This window comes from Palaemon carinicauda, chromosome 21 (genome assembly GCF_036898095.1).
Source record: "Palaemon carinicauda isolate YSFRI2023 chromosome 21, ASM3689809v2, whole genome shotgun sequence".
NCBI classification, from domain to species: Eukaryota; Metazoa; Arthropoda; class Malacostraca; order Decapoda; family Palaemonidae; genus Palaemon; species Palaemon carinicauda.
In genome coordinates, this window is record NC_090745.1 from 81,304,556 (window position 1) to 81,327,681 (window position 23,126).

Below are 23,126 nucleotides of genomic sequence, written 5' to 3' on the forward strand. Positions count from 1 at the left end.
CTCTTGGTCCGAGCAGGGCTCGATGGTATTAAGAATTAAAGAATAATTAGTTTTGTTTCTTATCTTTGACGTCTGAATTAATTGCTGTCTGTCCCCCTGTACTCCTTCCCCCTCTCTTGATACCTCGCCTGTAGGGATTGAACCTATTCCTGAACTCAAAGCTTCCCCTGAAACCTCTGTAAAAGTTGAATTTCCCTCTGGGGTAGCCCTGATGCTTGCCAAAGTTGAACCTTCCACCTCTAGAGAAAATGTCCCCTCCTCTAGGAAGGGGACCGCCTCGAAAGCACGAAGCAATAGCTTTCCTTTGATCATCTGATAAGACCCATATATCATTAGTTTCAGCTTTAATAATAGCATCTCTGGTATCTAAATTGAGGTTCCTGGGTAAAGTTCTACTTCTGAATGAGCGGATTAAACTTTTAATTAGATCAATGTGTTTCCTGAAAGGCCCAATTATCACTTTAGTAATGAAATCAATATCGTTGATCTTAGAGGGGTAAGCTAATTGCGCCAGAGCTGCATGCCCTTGAAAAGAAGATATAGCCATTTTAATGTTTTCAATATCAAAGTGAAATTTCTTCTTGAAATCTTCATTGAACAACCTGTCACTTGGCCAAAAGTTCAACTTTGGCAAATTTATCAATTTGAAAAGGTCTGCAAGTTCTTTATTATGATTACAAACAAAGAATTGATCATGAGAGTTCTTGTCTCCTTCACTTAATGTTAATGCAATTAGGGAGTCATTTAATTGTATTTTCCCATCTCTATGAATGGAGGGCGCAGCATTGAAATTGTTAAAAATATAAGTAGGAATAGGTTTGTTAAAGGTAAGTGGGTTAAATTCTTCATAGTCACTACTATCTTCATTATAAGTTGTAAATAATTCTTCGTTTGCATTCTCAGATAAATCTGCTTTATGGCGAGGGCGCTTAGGAGGAGGAGTATTGTCATTCCTTTTTGCAGTCGAACCACTTCTGCAATAGGAGTGAAAACCTAGACTCAAATTTGATAATAAAAGTTTAACTGATGTCTATAATATGGCTCATGAATTTACAAATCAGGTTGGACAGCAGCAGACCTAGAAGGCTGAAGCCAGGCAATTGGGTTCTAGGCTCAAATGGCCTTCATCGGTTAATTCAGGTCAATCGGCATCCTCTCACTAATATCCCATGCTTAAATCTATATAGCCTCTACAGTAATAATCTTATATTATTTATATAGCCGACCTGTCAGAAATTCTCAAGACGCAGTTCCTCATGGTAAGGGGTAAACTATTATATCGAAAGGAAACGAGTGTGATATAAAATTCTACCCATTAGCTGAGGTAGGCGCAATTATACCGCCTTTGACAGGAACACCTCCAGTTAAATGTTGACGATAGGATCTCGGTGGGATAGGCGAAAGCAGCGGCTAATAGGTAGCCTAGATTGACGTAGTATGTTAAACTCAAAGTTAACAAAAGTTAGGCCAGTTAGGCTACTAAGCTCTTTGGAACGAAAGGCAAACCTAGTTAACACCTCACCTTACTACATAAATTACCTTTGGCATATAAGTATCTAGCCCTAATAATGTTTAGGCTCACTTTACACATAGTTTAGGATTACAGTGGAACCTCTACATCCGAACGTATCTACATTTGAATTTTCCAACATCCGAAGTAAAATTCGAGCAAATTTTTTACTCTACACACGAAGTAAACAATTTTCGTCGTACGGTTGTATCCGAATTTTTCGACACGCGAAGTACAATTCGAACACGTTCCGACTCTACACCTGAATGTTTTTTTCGACACCCGAAGCAAACTATACTCGTACGCGTAGTCGGTGCTCATAGCGCCTGAAATGTTTTTTATTTCCGCCGATAGAAGGCAGCACATCGACCTCGGAGGGACACTCAATTAGCGGGTCTTGGGTCAGTCCTCTGTTCTCGTCGGCTTCTTGCGGTTGTGCTCTGTACGTTCTGCTATTAACTCTGTTTTAATCGTGATTTTTTACGTGCATCCTTTAACGGTAATTTACGTAAAGTATGGGTCCTAAAAGGCTTAGTTTTGCCAGTGGTAGTGGTAGTGGTGAGAAAAGGAAGAAGGAAATGCTTTCTTTAGAAATTAAGCAGGAAATTATTGAAAAACATGAGCGTGGCGTCCGCGTGAGTGAACTTGCTAAACAGTATGGCCCTAATATGTCGACGATCTCGACAATCCTTAAACAGAAGGAAGCTATTAAAGCAGTGAAACCTTCTAAGGGGATCAACAAATTTCCAAACGCCGTACCCCTATCATAGAAGAGATGGAACGACTTATACTAGTGTGGATTAAGGATAGAGAGATCGTTAGCGACACCATCACCGAGACCGTTATCTGCGAGAAGGCGCACGCCATCTTTACGGACTTGAAGGAGGAGAGCTCTGGGGGTGATGCTGGGGAGAGTTCAACCGAGCCTTCCTCAGATGATTTCAAGGCATCTCTTGGCTGGTTCGAAAAATTTAAGAAACGGTCCGGGATTCATTCAGTTGTTCGCCACGGAGAGGCTGCTAGTGCGGACACAAAGGCTGCAGCTGACTTTGTCAAGAACTTCGAAAAGATTGTGCAGGAAGAAGGCTACGTAGAGCAGCAGGTGTTTAATTGTGATGAAACCGGGCTGTTTTGGAAGAAGATGCCGAGTCGAACCTACATCACTGCCGAAGAGAAGAAATTGCCTGGGCATAAGCCAATGAAGGATCGGTTGACTCTTGCCCTATGTGCCAACGCTAGCGGGGACTTTAAAGTCAAGCCCTTACTGGTTTACCATTCAGAGAACCCTAGGGCCTTTAAAGCACACAACGTCAATAAGGATCAGCTTCATGTTTTCTGGCGATCCAACTCGAAGGCCTTGGTCACTAGGCAATTCTTTGTGCAATGGGTTAACCAAGTTTTCGGCCCTTCTGTGAAGAAGTATCTTCATGAACAGAAATTGCCTTTAAAGTGCCTGCTATGCCTTGACAATGCACACGCTCACCCCCCCCCCCCCCCCGGACTTGAAGATGATATCTTCGATGAATTCAAGTTCATAAAGGTGCTGTATCTTCCACCGAATACCACCTCTATCCTCCAGCCCATGGACCAGCAAGTCATCTCTAATTTTAAGAAGCTGTACACCAAGCACTTATTTAAGCAGTGCTTTAATGTCACTCAAAGCACCAACTTAACTTTACATGAATTTTGGAGGGGCCACTTCAACATCGTGCACTGCTTGAAGATCATAGATCAGGCTTGGGTGGGATTAACTCGACGGACCCTCAATTTTGCCAGGAAGAAGCTGTGGCCTGATGCAGTTTCTTCCCGAGATTTTGAAGGTTTTGACCCCGAACCTGATCCCGTGGTCGGTGCAGCGGAAGCCGTAGAGGAAATCGTCTCCCTTGGCAAGTCCATGGGTCTGGAGGTCAACGCAGATGACGTTACGGAACTCGTCGCCGAACATCACGACGAACTTACCACGGATGAGCTCAAGGAACTCCATGCTATGTCGGAGCACATGAGTGATGACGAGGAAGGGAGCGAGGAGGTAGAACATGTGTTAGGTTCGGCGCAAATAAAAGAGGTGTTAGGAAAATATCAAGACGTGGTCGACTTCATCGACAAATACCATCCAAAGAAATTGCAGGTTTGTCGTGTAGTTTCTCAATTCGATGATGTTTGCCTAACTCACTTTCGAAACATTCTGAAAAGCCGTACCAAGCAATTATCTATCGATAATTTCTTTAAAAAAACTGCGAAGCGAACTCGTGATGAAGAGGATGTAAGTGATTCGAAGAAAACGGCAAAGAGTGAAGCGGAAGAAAGTGAAACAAAGAAAACGGAAAAGAGTGAAGCGAAAGAAATTCAGTCAATTTTAAATGTAGAGAGTGAAAGTGATTAAAATTACGTAACCATCAAAAAGAAACAAAGAAAATGTAAAAAAAAATATAAAATATAAAAATAAAAAAAAAATAAGCTAAGTTATGTTAAAGTTCACTTAGTGTAAGTTAGAATAGGTTACGGTAGTGTACGTTTATCGTAGTTAACCTCTCTACCTCCTCGCCGCCCGTCCGTCTCCTCTCTGCGTTGCAAGACTAACAACACCTGCGCTGGAGTTTCTAAGGTAAAGTGACGCTAAAAACCCGTTACTTATATATCATTTTTTGCTAATTCTTCTTATTTACATGTCTATTCTTCTTATTTACATGTCTATTATCTAATTTAGTGTTCATTATTCTCATGGGAAAATTGTGTGTAGTAGTTTATTAAGAAGTTATCATAGGTTTTTGGGCTCAACCACGGATTAATCCTATTTCAATGTATTCTTATGGGAAAATTTGTTTCGACATCCGAACATTTTCTACATCCGAAGTTGGTTCTGGAACGGATTAAATTCGTATGTAGAGGTACCACTGTACAGTATATGCTAATGTACTTCGGTCTCGAAATTTATCTATTTTCAAACTTTTACGATTATCACTACCGCACGGTCTGTTCCGGCTCATTGTTTACCTTTTACTGCCATGCTTGTGACGTCATCAGTCTATATCCGCTGCTATCCAAGAGGTTTTTATATAAAAACAGAATATTAAACCTTACCCTTTTTCCACTAGTTTCATTAATGTTTGATTCTGTAATAATAACAATTGAAGAATTTCACTGTTGGAAGGTTCCTGCCTGGTTTCTTCCATTTCGGGACATCTCTTCTTTTTGGGTTGTGCCGGTAGAATATGGTCATCATCGCTAGTTTCGCTAAGATTATGCACATCTGCTGATACTACGACTTTTTTGGACATTTTAATTGGTTGATTAAGTCGTTGTCCCTCGTAACAATACTTAGGGGAGGGTTGTAGTAATGGAGAGGTGTGACAGGTGTTACCTGTGTCCTGTCAACTTCAAATATGGCGGTTTGGTTCCTGTCAACTCACATGTCTCTGGTTGCTCCGCCCCGATGGGCGTGGTTTGTGCCCGCTTACGGCTGTCTGTGAGAGGAGCCAGGGGTGTGTCATAGCAAAACCAGTGGGTCTGAAAGGCTGAAGCCTCTCTCTCTCTAGAACAATCAGTCGTCCAGATAACGGAGGAGACGGATGCCGATCCTGTGTGCCCACAACGATATTAGGGTGAACACTCTGCTGAAAACCTGAGGTGCTGTGGAGAGACCGAAACACAGCACCTTGAACTGGTAGATCTTGTTGTCTAGGCTGAATCTTAAGTACTTCCTTGAAGACGGATGGACTGGGATCTGGAAGTACGCGTCCTTCAGGTCCAGTGTACACATGAAGTCTTGCGGTCTCACTGCAAGTCTGACCGTGTCTGCGGTCTCCATGCTGAACGGGGTCTGCTTGACAAACCTGTTCAGAGCTGAGAGGTCGATGACTGGTCTCCAGCCTCCAGACGCCTTCTTTACAAGAAAGAGTCGACTGAAGAAGCCTGGGGACCCGTCGACGACCTCTTGGAGAGTGCCCTACTTCAACATGGTCTCGACTCATACCCGAAGGACTTGCTCCCTTGTCGATCCCATGGCAAGGGAGCTCAACGACACTGGATTCGCTGTCATGGGAGGTAGAGATGTGAACGGGACGCGATATCCCTGACTGATTACGGAAATCGTCCAGGAATCGGCCCAGAGTTGCTGCCACCTGTTTGCGCAACTTTGTAGGCATCCCCCCACTGGTCGACATGCAGGGGGACTGCCAATCCTAGCGTTTGCGGCCTCGGCCACTCCCTCTAGGATTCTTTCCTCCCCTGGAGGACTTTTTGCCTTTCTTGTCCTTGACAGGAAAGGGCTTCCACACCATTGTCTTCGCTGTAGCTGCCGGTTTCGTGGTCTTGGTAGGACGTCGTTGCTGGGTTGCTGGAGGTTTATAGGGCTTCGATGTTAAAGCACTATGTAGGAGAGAGTCCTGGTTGGACTTCCTCCACCTCTCAGCCGCCTGCTCCACGTCCTTAGGCTTGAACAAATTCTTCCCCAAGATGGAAGAATGTCTGAGCTTGCTGATCTCGGTACTGGGGACCTTTTGGTGGAATCTCTCAGACACCGCATCTCGACCTTTCAAGATGGTATTAGCCCACAAGTTCGAGACTTGCTGGCCTAGAAACTCGATGGTACGAGTTCCCGAGAGTAAAAAGGTGTCCATGGCCTTCCTGTTACTCTTTTTGGACAAGTCCTCAGATCGTATCAGGATGCCCAGAGACTCTAGCCAGATGGTCAGCCACGAAGTTGCCTGCATGGCACACTTCGCCACCTTCTCCTGGCTAAGGATCTCCGTAGCCGAGAACAATACTTGCCGGTTGGAGTCTCTCTCTAGAGGGACTCCCCTGGTAAGCTCTTCCAAAGAGTGGTGTAAGGGAAGAGCTAAACAAGTCTCCTCCATGATGTCAAAGTACCTCCTCTGATGGACACGAGGAGGCGGGAGGAGTTTGTTACCGGCGCTGGATCGGCTGGAGGAGGCAAGCTCGGAGAGCTGGCCTTCGACCTTGTCTCTGGCATTCTTAACCCCTTGAGACCAGGGCAAGGCCGCGCTGGCCTTTGAGGGTTTTTGAGTACCAAAGACTCGGTCCAAGACCGTGTCCTTGCCCTCACGAGGGGAATCTCTGGATCCGCGAACCCATTGAGATTCCTCATAAGGGTCAGAACTTGCCAGAACGCATGGTCTGATTCCTGTAGCTCTCCTCCAGAAGGGCTAGCAGCGAAGTCTCCTATCCCCAAAGGCTCTTCTTGGGGGGACTCGTGGACGTTCTCCGAGGGCTTGGCTGGCTCTGGTCTAATCATTGAGGATGACTTCGGTAAAGTCTAGGAGTCCTTCGACTCCCTCCTGGGAGGGATGCAGGACTCCAACAATGATGGTGGGAGGCTCTTCTCCACCCCTACCCGAGAAGACTTCCCTGCACGAGGTGGGGTTTCCCTCATTGGTGCGATGTGGGAATGCCTCACTTCGCGTGACTCCCCTGAGGACGGGAAACCTTCGTCCGAAGGAAAGGGAGTGAAAGTCTGGGGGGGTGAGGAAGCCTTCCTCAAAGACTTACGAGGAGTCAGCTTCGCCCTTGGAGAAGTCACCACGTCAGATACTCCTCTCTTTCTCTTCAGGGGAGTCGAAGCTGCCACTGATTTGTGGCCCAGCTCAGAGAGAACAGGCTTAAAAGCCTGCATGACCGCTCTGACTAAGGACCCAAACCAGGGCTGCTGACTGACAGCTGCACTGTCAGACACTCCCTCTGGAGGGAAGGGGATCGTTCGATCCCTAGGAGGAGTTACCAAAGGAGGGTCTGCCTGAAAAGAAGAAGGAGAAAAGTTCCTGGACCTATCTGGAATCCTTCTTCCCTCCGGCGAACGCACTGTTCTGCGCTTGCAGGGGGGGGATGCAATGATGATGACCTGGCCGCGCGGTGTCCTGCAGCCTCGCGCATGGGATCGCGCTGGTGCTCGCGCGATAGGATTTGGCCTGGGTCGCTCGGGGGAGAATGTTCGCGCGCGCGAGGGCAATGGCACACAGCAGGAGGCTGGATGAGCGCTCGCGCGCGCGAAGGGTGATAACATTGGGCGCGCGCAGGAGATATATCCCTTGCGCGCGGGTGCGCATGAGAGCGCACATCTGGTTGTATAGGTGCGCGTGGGCGCACGTCGGAGACTGCGCGCCATCGCGCGCAGGTGAAGAATGGCGAGCAGGTGGGGTCCGGTGGCGCGTCGGCGATTGATGGCGCGTTGGAGAGCGCTGGAGAGCAGGGGAAGAGGTTATCTTCCCCTTTGCGCCCAGATCAGAAGATCGTGGGCGCGCAGGAGATCGTTGGCGCGCAAGCGAGCGCTGGCGCGCAGGAGAGCACCGGCGCGTAGGCGAGCGCTGGCGCGCAGGAGAACGGGCGCGCAAGCGAGCGCTGGCGCGCAGGAGAGCACCGGCGCGTAGGCGAGCGCTGGCGCGCAGGAGAACGGGCGCGCAGCAGCGCGCTGGCGAACAGGTGAGCGCTGGCACGCTAAAACAGGATCAACAGCAGGCGAGTGCTTGCGCGCAGGTGAACGTTGGGGCGCAGGGGATACCTGGCTCGTAAGGGACTTAGACACAATTTTGTGTGAAAGTCCCTTGTGCCCCGAAGGGACCGTTGCCCGTTTAACATCAGGGTGAGTAGGCGCCCACAGCGCGTCAGCGGCCAGGAACGGCGACGGCAGGTCAGCAGGTCTGGCGGGTGGAAAGTCGGCGTGTCCTTTGTAAGGACGACCTTCCACCGAAGGAGATCGTGAACAATCTGCGGAGAGGTCCAGGGATGTAGCTGGTAGAGTCTGCAAACGACGGCGAGGTTCCTCTGCGGCGGACTGCGGAGATGATGAACCGAAGAGGCGCCTCCTAACACCCTTGTGAGGTGAAGGAAGGCGGGCTTTACGCCTTATATGCCCTCTGGGGGCCGTGGGGTCAGCAGGCTGACCATCAGCATTCCTCCGAAGAGGAGTCTCTGTGAGTGAACTCCCCCGAGGGGGAGAATCACCAGCAGGAGAGACCGTTGGACTTAGTTCCTCCCTCGAAAGATGTTCGGAGGGGGGAACTAAGCCTTCAGCTACATCAGCAACATCAGGAGCAGAGGTTTGATACAACTCATCGGAAGACTCTGCCACAACAACGTCGACGATAGACAAAGGATCAACCTCTGCTAAAGTCGGCGATTGTTTGACAGCTGCCCCCAACCTGATCATGTCAAACAAGGCTTCCTTGGAGGGCGAACCCTCAAGCCCCAAGGAAGCCCAAAGCTGCAACAAATCATTATTAGTAACATGACAAATTCGGAGATAATTTGTATTTTTCCTAACCATACAAACCTTAGCTATTTACATTGGGTTTACTTTCGGCGTAGCTGAAATTGACGAGCCAATAGATTTTAACGAGGGTTAACTACCCCCGTGCTAGTTAGCGGGGGAAGGGGAAGGGGTAGCCTGCTAAACCCCCCCCCACACACACACACACACACACACACCGGTGATTTGCTTCATTTCACTTAGAGGTAGGACTTGACTTGGGGGACAGGCATGGCGGGCAAATATGTGTAAATAGCTAAGGTTTGTATGGTTAGGAAAAATACAAATTATCTCCGAATTTGTCATTTGTTCCGTAACCGAAATACAAACCACGCTATTTACATTGGGTGACTTACCCCTTAGGAAGGGTGGAAAGTCCCCAGCCTTACTGACTTTGGCTTTACCCGGGGACTCCAACTCCAAGTGAGTAGCACTCGAGAAAAGGAGTCCTTGCACCTCACAAGTTCCTTGCTCCGCAAGGAACGTGTGGCCTACATAAGTTGTGTGCGGAGGAAAGAGCGTGACTCGTCCTATGAAGTCGACCTTGAGACCTTTAGATAGGAATCCAGGATAGGACGTTCCCAATACCACCTCGTCAGGGTATGGGGGACGCGCCAGTATTAAGCTTAATACTAGGAGCACAAGGAAGCATAGTTTACTTGCAGAGGTTGAGGTCAGCTATGCGGAGACCAGGATGCTGCTTCCCCAAGAGAGGGGAGGATGAAGAAAGAAGTAAGGGCCTGACATACTTTCATTCACGCAGACTAAAACCGGGTAACAACGCCCTCAACTTACTGCTACCTGTCCATAAAGGAGCCTGAGGCTAGACCAGCTGTTGTGCAGCCACCACAGGGCCGATAGAAAAAGTATCGAGGCTCCTGTGGGTCACGTCCTGCAGGTAGTGGGCCGTGAAGGTTGTCTGACGCTTCCAGACCCCAGCTTGAAGCACCTGCATCACAGAGAAGTTTCTCTTGAAGGCCAGGGACGTAGCGATGCCCCTGACGTCGTGTGCCCTAGGGCGACGTGACGGAGGAGGGTCCAGATTCAAGGCGTGATGGATAACCCTTCGAATCCAAGCCGAGATGGTGTTCTTGGTGACCCTCCTCTTCGTCCTACCTGTGCTAACAAACAATGCTTGCACCTGAGGACGAACTGCAGCTGTTCTCTTCAAGTAACACCTCAGACTCCTCACTGGACATAATAGCAGCTGGTCTGGGTCACTTGTTACAGAACGGAGACTCGTGACTCTGAAAGAGTCGAACCGTGGGTCCGGCACTCCAGGGTTCTGAGTCTTGGCAACAAACCCAGGGACGAACCTGAACGTTACCTCCCCCCATCCCCTTGAATGGGCGACATCGTACGAGAGACCATGGAGTTCACTAACTCGTTTGGCAGAGGCCAACGCGAGCAGGAAAGCCGTCTTCCAAGACAGGTGGCGATCAGAGGCCTGGCGTAATGGTTCGAGGGAGGTCTCTTAAGAGCCCTGAGAACCCAAACCACGTTCCACGGAGGAGGTCTCACTTCCGACTGAGGGCAGGTAAGCTCATAGCTACGTATGAGTAAAGAGAGTTCCAGCGAGGAAGAGATGTCCACTCCTTTCAGCCTAAAAGCCAAGCTCAAGGCTGAGCGATAGCCTTACACCGCTGAGACCGAAAGGCGCATTTCCTCCCGCAAATAAGCGAGAAACTCCGCTATTGCTGGAATAGTGGCATCGAGTGGAGAGATACCCCTCCCACGACCCCAACCACAGAAGACTCTCCACTTCGCCTGGTAGACTCCCTCAGAGGACTTTCGCAGGTGCCGAGACATCCTCTCTGCAACCTGTTGCGAAAAGCCTCTCTCCGTGAGGAGACGCTGGACAGTCTCCAGGCGTGAAGCCGAACCGAGGCTACGGCTTTGTGGAAGATGTTGCAATGTGGCTGTCTGAGTAGCTCGTGTCGTGGGGGAAGCTCTCTCGGGAGCTCCGTCAGAAGCTGCAGAAGGTCCGGGAACCATTCCGCGTGATGCCATAGCAGAGCTATCAGAGTCATCGACAAGTTGACCGATAGTCTGGTCTTGTTGAGCACCCTTCTCATCAGACAGAACGGTGGGAAGGCGTACACGTCGATGTTGTCCCACCGTTGTTGGAAGGCATCTAGCCAGAGTGCCTTGGGTTCCGGGACTGGGGAGCAGTACAGGGGCAGTTTGAAATTCAAAGCTGTCGCGAACAGATCCACCGTCGGGGAACCCCACAAAGTCAGGACTTTGTTGGCTATCTGAGGATCCAAACACCACTCAGTACTCACTATCTGCGAAGCTCTGCTCAGACTGTCGGCGAGCACATTCCTCTTGCCAGGAATGAAGCGAGCTGATAGTGTTATCGAGTGGACTTCGGTCCACCTCAGAATCTCTACAGTACTGCAAGATGGGATAGCTGATGCGAAAAAGTACCTCCCTGCTTGTTGATATAAGCCACTACCGTGGTGTTGTCGCTCATCACCACCACGGAGTGACCTGCCAGGGTCCGTTGGAACTGTTGAAGAGCCAGGAAAACGGCCTTCATTTCTAGCAGGTTGATGTGCAGGTACTTTTCTGATTCTGACCAAAGGCCTGAGGTCCTCTGGTTCAGAATGTGAGCCCCCCACCCTTCTTTTGACGCGTCCGAAAACAGTGTCAATTCCGGGGGGAGGACGAGAAGATCCACTCCCTTTCGCAGGTTCTCATTGACCAGCCACCACCGCAGGTCCGCCTGTTCCGAGGGTCCTATCGGGACCAGAAAGTCCGGGGAATCGGATCCTTGATTCCACCGGGACTTGAGCCGCCACTGCAGGGATCTCATCCTGAGACGGACGTTTGGAACCAGACGAGCCAGGGAGGACAGGTGACCTAAGAGACGCAACCACGATTGGGCAGGAAGCTCTTCCCGCCTGAGTAAGGGTTCCGCCACCCTCCTCAGCCTTGCTATCCTGTTGTCTGATGGAAAGGCTTTGTGGAAATTGGTGTCTAACAACATACCCAGATAAACCAGTCGTTGGGGCGGCTGCAGAGAGGACTTCTCGAGATTTACCAAGATCCCCAGATCCTGGCAAAGTCCCAGAAGCCTGTCTCGGTGTCGAAGAAGGGTCGACCCCGAGTCTGCTAGGATCAGTCAGTCATCCAGATAACGGAAGAGATGGAGGCCGTTCCTGTGCGCCCAAGACAAAATCAGGGTAAACACTCTGGTGAACACCTGAGGTGCTGTGGAGAGACCGAAGCACAGCACCTTGAACTGGTAGGTTCTGCTGTCTAGGCTGAATCTCAAGTACTTCCTGGAGGACGGATGAATTGGGATCTGGAAGTACGCGTCCTTCAGATCCAGTGTGCACATGAAGTCTTGTGGTCTCACCGCAAGTCTGACCGTGTCCGCTGTCTCCATACTGAACGGAGTTTGCTTGACAAACTTGTTCAGAGCTGAGAGGTCGATGACGGGTCTTCAGCTTCCAGACGCCTTCTTTACAAGAAAGAGTCGACTGAAGAAGCCTGGGGAGCCGTCGACGACCTCCTGGAGAGCATCCTTCTTGAGCATGGTCTCGACTTCTGCCCGAAGGGCTAGCCCCTTCGCCGATCCCATGGCATAGGAGCCCAACGACACTGAATTCGCTGTCAGGGGAGGTTGAGATGTCGTGAATGGGACGCGATACCCTTGGCCGATCACGGAGACCGTCCAAGCATCGGACCCATGTTGCTGCCACCTGTGCACGCAACTTTGAAGGCATCCCCCCACAGGTGGACACGCGGGGGGACTGCCACTCCTAGTGTTTGCGGCCGCGGCCGCTCCCTCTAGGATTCTTGCCTCCCCTGGAGGACTTACCGCCCCTCTTGTCCTTGGCAGGAAATGGCTGGGCCTTAGACACCACTTTCTTAGCTGCCGGCGCCTACTTCGGTGTCTTGCGAGGCTGCTGCTGATGTTGCTGCGGAGCTGGAGGCTTGTAGGGCCAAGATGCAAGGGCCCTTTGGAGGAGGGGGTCCTGGCTAGACTTCCTCCACCTCTCAACTGTTCGTTCCATATCTTGGGGCTCAAAACAAATTCCCCCCAAGGAGGGAGGAGTGTCTGAGCCTGCAGACATCCACGGCGGGGACTTTCGGATGGATCTTCTCGGTCACCGCATCACGACGCTTCAGCACCGAGTTGGCCCACAGGTTGGTAACCTGATGTGCCAGGAACTTGATGGACCGAGTGCCCGAGAGGATTAATGTCTCCAGGGCCTTCCTATTGCTCTCCTTAGACAGATCCTCGGAGCGCAATAGGATGCCCAGAGAACCTAGCCAGACATCCAGCCACGAAGTGGCCTGCATGGCACACTTCGCGACCTTCTCATGGCTCAGGATCTCCGACGCCGAGAACGTCACCTGCCGGGCGGAGAGCTTCTCAAGCGCAACTCCCCTAGTAAGCTCTTCCACCGATTGGTGGAGGGGAAGAGCGAGGCTAGACTCCCCCATGATCTCAAAATACCTCCTCTGCTGGAGACGAGGAGGTGGGAGGAGTTTGTTCCCGGCAGAGGAATGACTGGAGGAAGCGAGTACTGCGAGCTGAGCGTTGGCCCTGGCTCTGGCACTCTTCACCCCCTGGGACCAGGGCAGAACCGCGCTGGCCTTTGGGGGCTTCTGAGTTCCATAGACCTGGTCCAGGACCGTGTCCTTGCCTTCACGGGGGCGATCACAGGGTCCATGAACCCGTTGAGCTGTCTCATCAGGCCCAAGACCTGCCAGAAGGCATGCTCAGACTCCTGCTGCTCTCCTTCCTGCGGACTGGCAGCTAAGTCTCCTGTCCCAGGAAGCTCTTCCTGGGGAGACACGTGGACGTTCTCCCGGGGTCTGGCTGGTTCCTGACGAATTCGTGAAGAAGACTTCGGCATCGTCTTGGAGTCCTTGGGTTCCCTCCTGGGCGGGATACAAGACTCCAGCAAAGAGGTCTGGTAGGCACCTTCGACGCGAGACGATTCTCCTCTACGAGGAAGTGACTCCCCCCTTGGTGCCGAGGAGGAGACCGCCGCCTCACAGGACTCTCCTGAGGATGGAAAGGCCTCGTCTACGGGAGAAGGAGAAAACGACTGCGAATGGGACGGAGCCTTCCTGACGGACCTCTTAGGAACCAACTTCTCCCTGGGAGAAGTCACCACGAAGTCCACTCCTCTCCTTCTCTTCAGCAGGGGCGAGGCCGTCGTTGGCTTGTGTCCTAGATCGGCGAGTGCCGGCTTCATAGCCTTCACTAGCGCCCGCATCAGAGGACCAAACCAAGACTGCCGAGACACGGACACAGAGTCCGAAATTCCCGCTGGAGGGAAGGGGATCGGGCGATCCTTCGGAGTGGACACCACTGGACCTGCCTGCAAAAAAGAAGGGGAAGAAAGTTGTCTTGACCTCTCCGAAGGTCCTTCCTTGTCCTGCAAAAGAGACCTGCGCTTAGGCGGAGGCGATCCCGACTGCGACCTGGCGATACACGTCCCTGCTGCTGCCGCGAGCTGCGGAACCCGACACGAACGGGGGTCGTGCTGACGCTCGCGCGGGGGCGATACAAAAGAGTCGCGCGCGAGGGGCTGTTGGAGTGCGGGCGCACAATCGCGTGGAGACAAACGAGCGCGGGAGCGATCACGCACTAGCAAACGGGCGCGCGGGAGCGATCACGCACTAGCAAACGGGCGCGCGGGAGCGATCACGCACTAGCGACCGCTGAGGGCCAGGGGACCGAGCAGGGGAACGATAGTGTCCTGGAGACCTGTGACGCGTGGGCGAGCGATGGCGAGTCGGTGATCGATGGCGCGTTGGCGAACGCTGGCCCGCAGGCGAGCGATGGCGCGTGGTGGCGCGTTGGCAAGCGATGGCGCGTAGAACGCGCAGGCGAGCGACCGCGCGTGGGCGAGCTGATCGCAGGAGTCCTATGTCTCTCCAGATCCGCTGGGCGCTGACGCGTAGGAGAGCGCTTGCGCGCAGGCGATGGATCACGAGGGCGGTCTGGAGATCGCCGGAGCTCAGGGGAGCGCTGGTGACCGTTGATGCGCAGGAGATCGCTGACGAGCAGGAGAACGTTGACGCGTCGGAGATCGCTGGCGCGCTGGAGAACGCTGGCGAGAAGGAAGACGACGCGTAGAAGATTGTGCAGGAGCTATCGGCGCGATGCGCAAAGGCGAACGCTCGCGAGTGGGCTCAGGAAGAGGAGGCGCGTGGGCGTGCAGGAACTCTGGATGTACGCGCAGGAAACCGCGCAGCAATGCTGCGCAGGAGAAAGCTGACGAGCAAGATCGCGAGGGCGAGGAGACGTTGAGTCCTTGCCCATGTCCCGAACCGGAGTTCTAGGGCACGTGGGCGCACATGGTGCGTGTCAGGAACTGGAAGCGCAGGTGCGCGTTGACGAGCAGGAGATCTAGTGCGCTCAGGAGACCGTTGGCACGCTGGGCGCGCAGCAGAAACAGGAGGATGTTCGTTTTCCATAGGAGAGCGCTGGCGAGCAGTGGGGCGTTGACCATCAGGAGAGCGCTGGCGAACAGGAGAGCGCTGGCGATCAGGAGAGCGCTGGCGATCAGGAGAGCGCTGGTGCGCTACTACGCGTGAACGCGCAGGAGGGCACGCAGGGGAACCCTGACGCGCAAGGGAAGCACCCACACCGTGGGCGACATCCCTTTGCCCCGAAGGGACCGGTGCCCGTCAGCTGACGAGATCAGAAGACTGCTGGCCATCTGCACAGGAAGTGGAAGGTCTGGAAGGCGTGGGAGAACGTGAACGATCCCCGGAGAGGTCTAAGGACGCGGCTGCTACAGTCTGCTCCCGGCGAGGAGAGTCCCCATCGGAGGACGGAGGAGGAGAAGACTCGAAAAGGCGCCTCTTGACACCCTTATAGGGAGACGGGAGGCCCTTGCGGCGAAGCGGACGATGAGCCTTACGGCGAAGGCGGCCACGAGGGAGGTCGTCAGGATCATCAGTCCTCCGAAGAGGAGTCTCAGTCAGAGCGCTCCCCCGAGGGGGAGACTTAGCCGCAGGAGAGACAGTGGGACCCCCTTCCCCCTCCGAAGGATGTACAAAAGGGGGAGGAGAGCCTTCAGCAACGTCATCAACATCAGGAGCCGCAGAGGCTTGACCAGACCCGTCGGAAGCCTCTGCCACCACAACGTCGACGATAGACAGAGGATCTACCTCTGCTATCACCGGCGACTGCTTGACAGCGGCCCCTAATTGAATAAGGTCAAACAGGGCTTCATTGGAGGGGAGGCCCTTAAGCCCCAAGGAAGCCCAAAGCTGAAAAAGATCATTATTAGATACAGGATCAACATTATCAAAATCCTCCCCCGGAGGAGGAGGGGGAGCCGCCCCACTATGGGAGGCGACGCCCTCTCCCGCACACCGAGGTCGGGAAACAGAACAAGGGCCTGCGCTCCCACTCGGCGGCCTCGCACTAGAAGCCGGACGAGGGGGAACTTCGGAGGAGGTTTGGGCGGCAGAAGAAGAGTCTCGAGAGCCTTCCTCCTTCAAGGCAACCCCCGAAGGAGAACGGTCTCTCTTGGACTTCTTCTTACGCCGGCGGGCAAACCTCTCCCACTGAGAGGCAGACCACTCCCTACACTCACTACATGTATTTTCCCTATCACACCGTCGGCCTCGACACTGCGGGCAAAGGGTGTGAGGATCGGTATCCACCGCCAACATGAAGGTACCGCAAGGGCGGCCGGCGATCCCAGGGCACTTGCGCATGATGAATACCAAAGGGCGAGGCCAACTTCAAACACAAAGCTGAGGAAAAGCAAAGAAAAGATTAAGGCTGTCAAAAACGAGGATGATAGACAGACAGGTCTGCACATCGTCCGAGCCAAAAGTGAAGTGAAGCAAATCACCAGTGTGTGGGGGGGAGGGGTAGCAGGCTACCCCTTCCCCTACCCCCGCTAACTATAGTCCATTTCTTTTATCAAGGCAGATTTGCACCGACTCGCAGCGGTGCCCTTTTAGATCGGAAAAGTTTCCTAATCGCTGATTGGTTAGAATGAACTCGTCCAACCAATCAGCGATCAGGAAACTTTTCCGAGCTAAAAGGGCACCGCTGCGAGTCGGTGCAAATCTGCATCGCTAAAAGAAATTGACTATAGCGGGGGGGGGGTAGTTAACCCTCGTTAAAATCTATTGGCTCGTCAATTTCAGCTACGCCGAAAGTAAACCCAATGTAAATAGCGTGGTTTGTATTTCGGTTACGGAACAAATTTACATTTAAATCCTCCCCCGGGGGAGGAGGAGCTGCCTCGCTATGGGAGGCAACTCTCTCTCCCAAACCCCGAGATCGGTCAACAGAACTACAGCCTACGCTACCACTCGACAGTTTCTCGGAAGAAACCGATCAAGTGGAAGCTTCGGAGGAGGTTCGGACCAAAGAAGAAGAGCCCTTGGGATTTTCTCCTTTCAAAGAAACCTTCGAAGGAGAAATATCCCGCCTGGACTTCTTCCAGCACCGGGAAAACTTCTCCCACTGGGAGGTAGACCACTCCCTACACTCACCACACACATTATTCTTATCACACCGTTGGCCCCTACAGTAAGGACACAAGGTGTGGGGGTCCGTTTCGACCGCCAACATATACGTACCACATGGGCGGTCAGGTAAACCAGGACACTTACACATCGCAGAGGCCAACTTCACACACACTCTGTCAAAGGAAAAGCAAACAAAAGATTAGCAATGGCGGTCAAAGAAGGCGAGGGTGACAGCGGACACGTCCGACAACCACCCGAGCCGAGAGCAAAGTAAGCTCAGCACAGGTGTGGGTGAGGGGGGGGGGGGGTAGCAAGCTACCCTCCCTACACCCCGCTAACTAGCGGTGGGGTAGTAAACCCTCGTTAAAATTCTAATGGCTCGTCATTTCAGCTACGCCGAAAGTAATTACCCAAATCAAATAGCGTGGTTTGTATTTCAGTTACGGAACAACTAAAAATGGATCAATTACTCAAAAGTGTCGCTATTTGTGAATTGTATATTTTTATTGGTAAATACTTGACAATAAATCTTATTTTTTTAAAGAAACTTTTTATGAGAATGACTATTTTTGCACAGTATGACTGTTTTCATGGTAGGGCTGGGGAGTCGGGACTCTGAACATCCGACTCCGACTCCTATAATTTTTTAGAACCGACTCTGACTCCGACTCCTATTTAAAAAAAATAAGGCTATGCCTTCATTTCTTCGATATATATTTCCTATAAAATAGTTTTTATTCGCTCATCTGAATAACAGGGCATGACTAATATTCATTATCATGGGAACTGGATACACAACGATACAGCCTACTAGTGTAGTAAGTAATTGTTTTATTGAAAACATTTCACGTAATTTCTTGGATTCAGCTTTTCCTACGCTACACGAAACTGTAATCAAAACACCCGTCATTTCACGATGTTTACATATAAATAATGACTTAATTCTAAGATTATTCATATACGTGATGCATAAAACAATGAATCAGTAACAACTCCTACCTTTTAAATGGCTAATGGTGATTAAATGAAGAGTTAATCATGAAATAAATTTTAATGTCCAGACACTCGTGTGTGGAGAGAATAGCCGATTGCATGTATAATATTATTGTTTTGGTTTGGCTTATGGAAGAGAGATGGCAGGAGCTATGTGTTTCCCAGTGACTGCCATTATTCGAGAGGGTGTTAAAGAAAACGGCAGGTAATATGAAACGTTTTTTGAGCGACTTTGAAAAAATGTGACTTAGGATACCAAATGAGAATATTTCTCCAGCGCAAAAATTTCATTTTTGAGTCAGTGGAATTTTACCAACTCCGACTCCTCTAGTCCATAAATTGGCCTCGACTCAGACTTCCCAGCCCTGTTTCATGGGCGGGAAATTGGCAGGTATCCTTAGGCAGTGATCAATAGATGGGGTTAGTGTAGCAAAGCGTCATCTGGCAAAACTAGTCATTCTCAATAGAGTTTCTTCAAAAATACACTTTAATATGATTTATATAAAACATTTACCAAATATAAAATATACATTTCACAAATAGTGACACTTTAGAGCAATTACTCCATTTTTAATTTAGTATCTAGTTTGAATATATACTAAATGTACGCTGACGTCAGGAACTTCTCTTTGATTGACTCTGTTGACGATGTCGGTTCCAGGTCGCTTAGTACCTCCTCCACCAACCCCTCCCCCCTCCAACCCCCTCTTGAAACATATCTTGCTATTTTTTGCTTTCCCAGTATTTAAAGAACCACCCAATTACTGTACAAAAAGAGGAGAGCTGCCAGACTGCACAATTTTGGAGTAAATGGAGAGCGCGCTCTTGCAAACAAATACCACAAAAATATAACTTTATAAAGACAGACTATGTAAGTTTGAATATTATAATGTACACAAGTTATTATAACACTTACTCATAAGAATTTTGCTGAACGTTCCTACCAAAGGGATAACTATGGCACTCCTAATTCTGAAAGACAGCGGAGGATTCGTCATATCGGGGAAAGGCCAGCCATGTTTCAGTGAAAATTGTTTTTCACTGCCCACAGAGGCGTCCTTCGGATGTATTTTAACCTCTTGCATTTCTTCCTCTTGTTGGTAGGAAGATAAGCCGGAGTTCGTTGTAGCACTACTAGTCTGTGGAAGAGTAGAAATGTTTCTACGTACGAAATTTGTAAACAAACCACACACGGAATTCTACCTCACAAAATAGGTTTATCTAAAAGTAGTGTTTCTCAGTTTCAACCACCGGGCTTCCCAAATATATAAACAAGAAATTAATTAATCGAGCTATAGAACCTCAAAGAAGACTTGAAAAAGAAGGATAATTTCTGTTTAGTGAAAGATATATTGAAAAAAGAAAATGGTATAAAAGAAAGATAAGCTCAAATCTAACATACATTCCCCGATTACAGTAATAAAAGCGCCGTTGCAAAAGCTATACCTCAACCCTGAGGCCCGAACCTGATTAACAAAGAATGCAATTTCCAAGTACGTATATAGACAAAGAATAATATATCTTTAACGCTCATAACGTGTCTGCTTCTGTGATTTCTACACATAAACAAAGAAATATACTTATAAATGTCTATTTCACAAGGGATACCTTTAAAGGGATGCAATACAAATCTCTGGTGTTGGACAACGAGAGACTATTAAAAAAACATTTATATTCTGTATATCTGAAAATAACAAAAATAGAAAAATGATGTGAATGGATCGCTCCCTGTAATAATAAGAAAATCAATAATAAATTGATAGAAATATGAATTGTTCCTTGTTATTATGGATTGGACAAAACGCAAAAAGATTTACCATAACACTATTGCAATTGTATAGATTTTTTTTCCTTTTACAGAGCCAGGCATTATTTCTGTTTTACAATTCTACAAGTTTAATCAAATGATAGTTCCAGAAGTTACTCAGCATTAGTTAGTAAACATCAACTTTATTTGAATAAAAGTGGCTAATATTTGTTTTCAAATTTATAGTATCAACAACTCTAGGCATTTCAATGTACGGTAGAAGCTTAGCTTGGTGAAAAACACGATAATTGGTACAAGAGGAAAAATATTAATTAAAGGTTAAATAGGCATACACAAGCTCCTCTAAATAATCTATTTTATATATTTTCATTCATTTATATCTATGGACTATTCAATATCAAAACAGACAAAACACAACTGCTCAGAAATCACATTAAAGTAAAAAATTAAAGTACAATCAAATAAATACATTTCACCGGTATATAACGCACTAACCCTAATTTCCTTATCGTCTAAATTATTTCGGTCGAACTTAATAGGTAATAACGCCTGGTTCTTTGAAGGGTCTACATGAAGTTTAATCAAATGTTTCATCCTTATTTTTTTTTTTTTCAGAACATTGTTCACCTGCCAGCAATGGATGAGGGACGGCATCGGAAAATTTATCCAGAATTGTTACGAAAGTAAGTCGGCAACATTTAAGCCGAGATGCTCTCTGTAAGGGTCCAATTTTGATGTCCATATAAAGTGGCGTCGAGGGATAATTTTACTTTAAGGGCTGCCTTTCTGGTCATATAATGTACGGAAACCCTACTATCCACAGAAACCTTCACAGTAGTTGGGAAGAGCCCCCTTCCGGACACAAGGTCCGGACAATCTGCGCACGCACGCTTGCACTTCACAGTAATCTTAATGCAACACCTACAGTATATCAACGTTAGAAAATTACTATGGCCAATTAAATTCACCTCATCGATACATAATGGTATATCTTCTTGCTTAGGCGGCACACACTCCATTCCGAAATAAAATGAAGTCAAGCCACCCTATCCCCTATGGAAGAAATCACCCAATAAACTGCACACTTCAAAATTTGGTTCCTATCAATGCTCGAGGTCAGCTGATAGTGTTCGACGCGCCAGTTTCGTTGTCCGATTCACAGAGGAGAAAATGCTGTTATGTTAAAGAAGAGATAACAAAATTTCTACCTATTCTTTTTAATTAAGTGTAAGAAACCAGTAATATAATTATGTGAAATAAGTTTATAAAGCTGCCTGATATGTGATTGTGATAAAGCGGAAGCAGGCTAATATTGATTTGATGTGTAGATTCGATAAGATAACGAATCAATAGAATTATGTAATATGAGTTACGTGTTGCATTTAAAACGATAGGAATACCTCTTGTTAGAAGAATTATTTTCTTCGATTCAAATGCCAATATCAAAATCGATAATAATTTCCCCCTGAAACTCTCAAGACCACAAGATAGGCCTATCCCTATTTTGCATAATCATGACCAAATTCACCCTAATCCTCTTGAACACTATCATCATACAAAATGCACATAAAATGATTTAATTTATTTTCCTATCGTTATCTACGGTTAATATCTAGAGAGGTGGATTTTACTTTGTTATTTATGAATAATCTCAAAAATACAATTACAGGGACGTACAACAGTGGCTGAGCAGTTAAACACTTGGCTCTCATTTGATAGGCTGTGAATTGCTTACAGCTTACCACCCGGCTGTCTGGGGCTGACAACTTCAATCCTAGCAAGTTGCTGATGAACTGGAAGGTTGCACTATTCTGGTGTCACCATGGTCCTTTAAATATACTCCAAGTATATTTATAGGACCTTGCGTAGTTCCAGAAATTCTCAGCGTGATCATTAAAATATTTCACCTGTACCCACTGTCTTCTTCAGTGGATTCAATTGAACCTATAAGTCTTATTATTATTATTATTATTATTATTATTATTATTATTATTATTATTATTATTATTATTAGCTAAGCTGCAACCCTAGTTGGAAAAGCAGGATGCTATAAGCTCAAGGGCTCCAACAGGGAAAAATAGTGCAGTGGGGAAACGAAATAAATAAACGATATAAGAGGTAATGAATAATTAAGATAAAATATCTTAAAAACATTAACAACATTAAAACAGATATTTCATATATAAACTATAAAAGGACTTATGTCAGCCATTTCAACATAAAAACGTTTGCTGTAACTTTGAACTTTTGAAGTTCTACTGATTCAACTACCCAATCAGGAAGATCCTTCCACAAATTGGTCACAGCTGGAATAAAACTTCTAGAATACTGTGTAGTATTGAACCTCACGATGGAGAAGGCCTGACTTTTAGTATTAACTGCATGCCTAGTATTACGGACAGGATGGAACTGTCCGGGAAGGTCTGAATGTACAGGATGGTCAGAATTATAAAAAAAAATCTTATGCAAAATGCATAATGAACTAATTGAACGACGGTGCAAGAGATTAATATCTAGATCAGGAATAAGAAATTTAATAGACCGTAAGTTCCTGTCTAACAAATTAAGATGAGAATCAGCAGCTGAAGACCAGGCAGGAAAACAATACTCGAAACAAGGTAGAATGAAAGAATTAAAACACTTCTTCAGAATAAATTGATCACCAAAAACCTTAAAAAAGAATTCTCAATAAACTATTTTTTTGTGTAACTTGAGAAGACACAGACCTAATGTGTTTCTCAAAAGTAAATTTGCTCTCGAGAATCACACCTGAAATTTTAAAAGTTATACAATGCTGAGATCCGGATGTTGAGGAGCCACTGTCCTTGACTTACTTACAATCATTCTTTGAGTTTTGTTAGGATTCAAATTCATACCCCATAATTTTCACCATGCTCTAATTTTAGCTAGATCTCCGTTGAGGGATTCAGCAACCCCTGATCTACATTCAGGAGATGGAATTGATGCAAAGAAAGTAGCATTATCTGCATATGCAACAAGCTTGTTTTCTAGGATAAACCACATGTCATGTGTAAATAGTATTTAAAGTAATGGGCCAAGAACACTACCCTGAAGAATACCAGATATCACATTCCTATACTCACTATAGTGCCCATCAACACCAA

General features: G+C 48.2%; 1 protein-coding gene across 1 annotated transcript in view; it reads right to left on the minus strand.

Annotated features, from left to right (window-relative positions):
- Positions 1-21,104, minus strand: part of LOC137615007 (tafazzin-like) — a 96,897-nt gene extending 75,793 nt beyond the window's left edge. Inside the window, exons 1-2 of the mRNA XM_068344641.1 lie at positions 20,970-21,104; positions 19,150-19,372 (exon numbers count right to left, since the gene is read on the minus strand). Of these exons, the coding sequence (XP_068200742.1) occupies positions 19,150-19,372; positions 20,970-21,020 (274 nt within the window). The 5' untranslated portion in view covers positions 21,021-21,104. The remainder of the gene's footprint in view (positions 1-19,149; positions 19,373-20,969) is intronic.
- Positions 21,105-23,126: the final 2,022 nt, after the last annotated feature.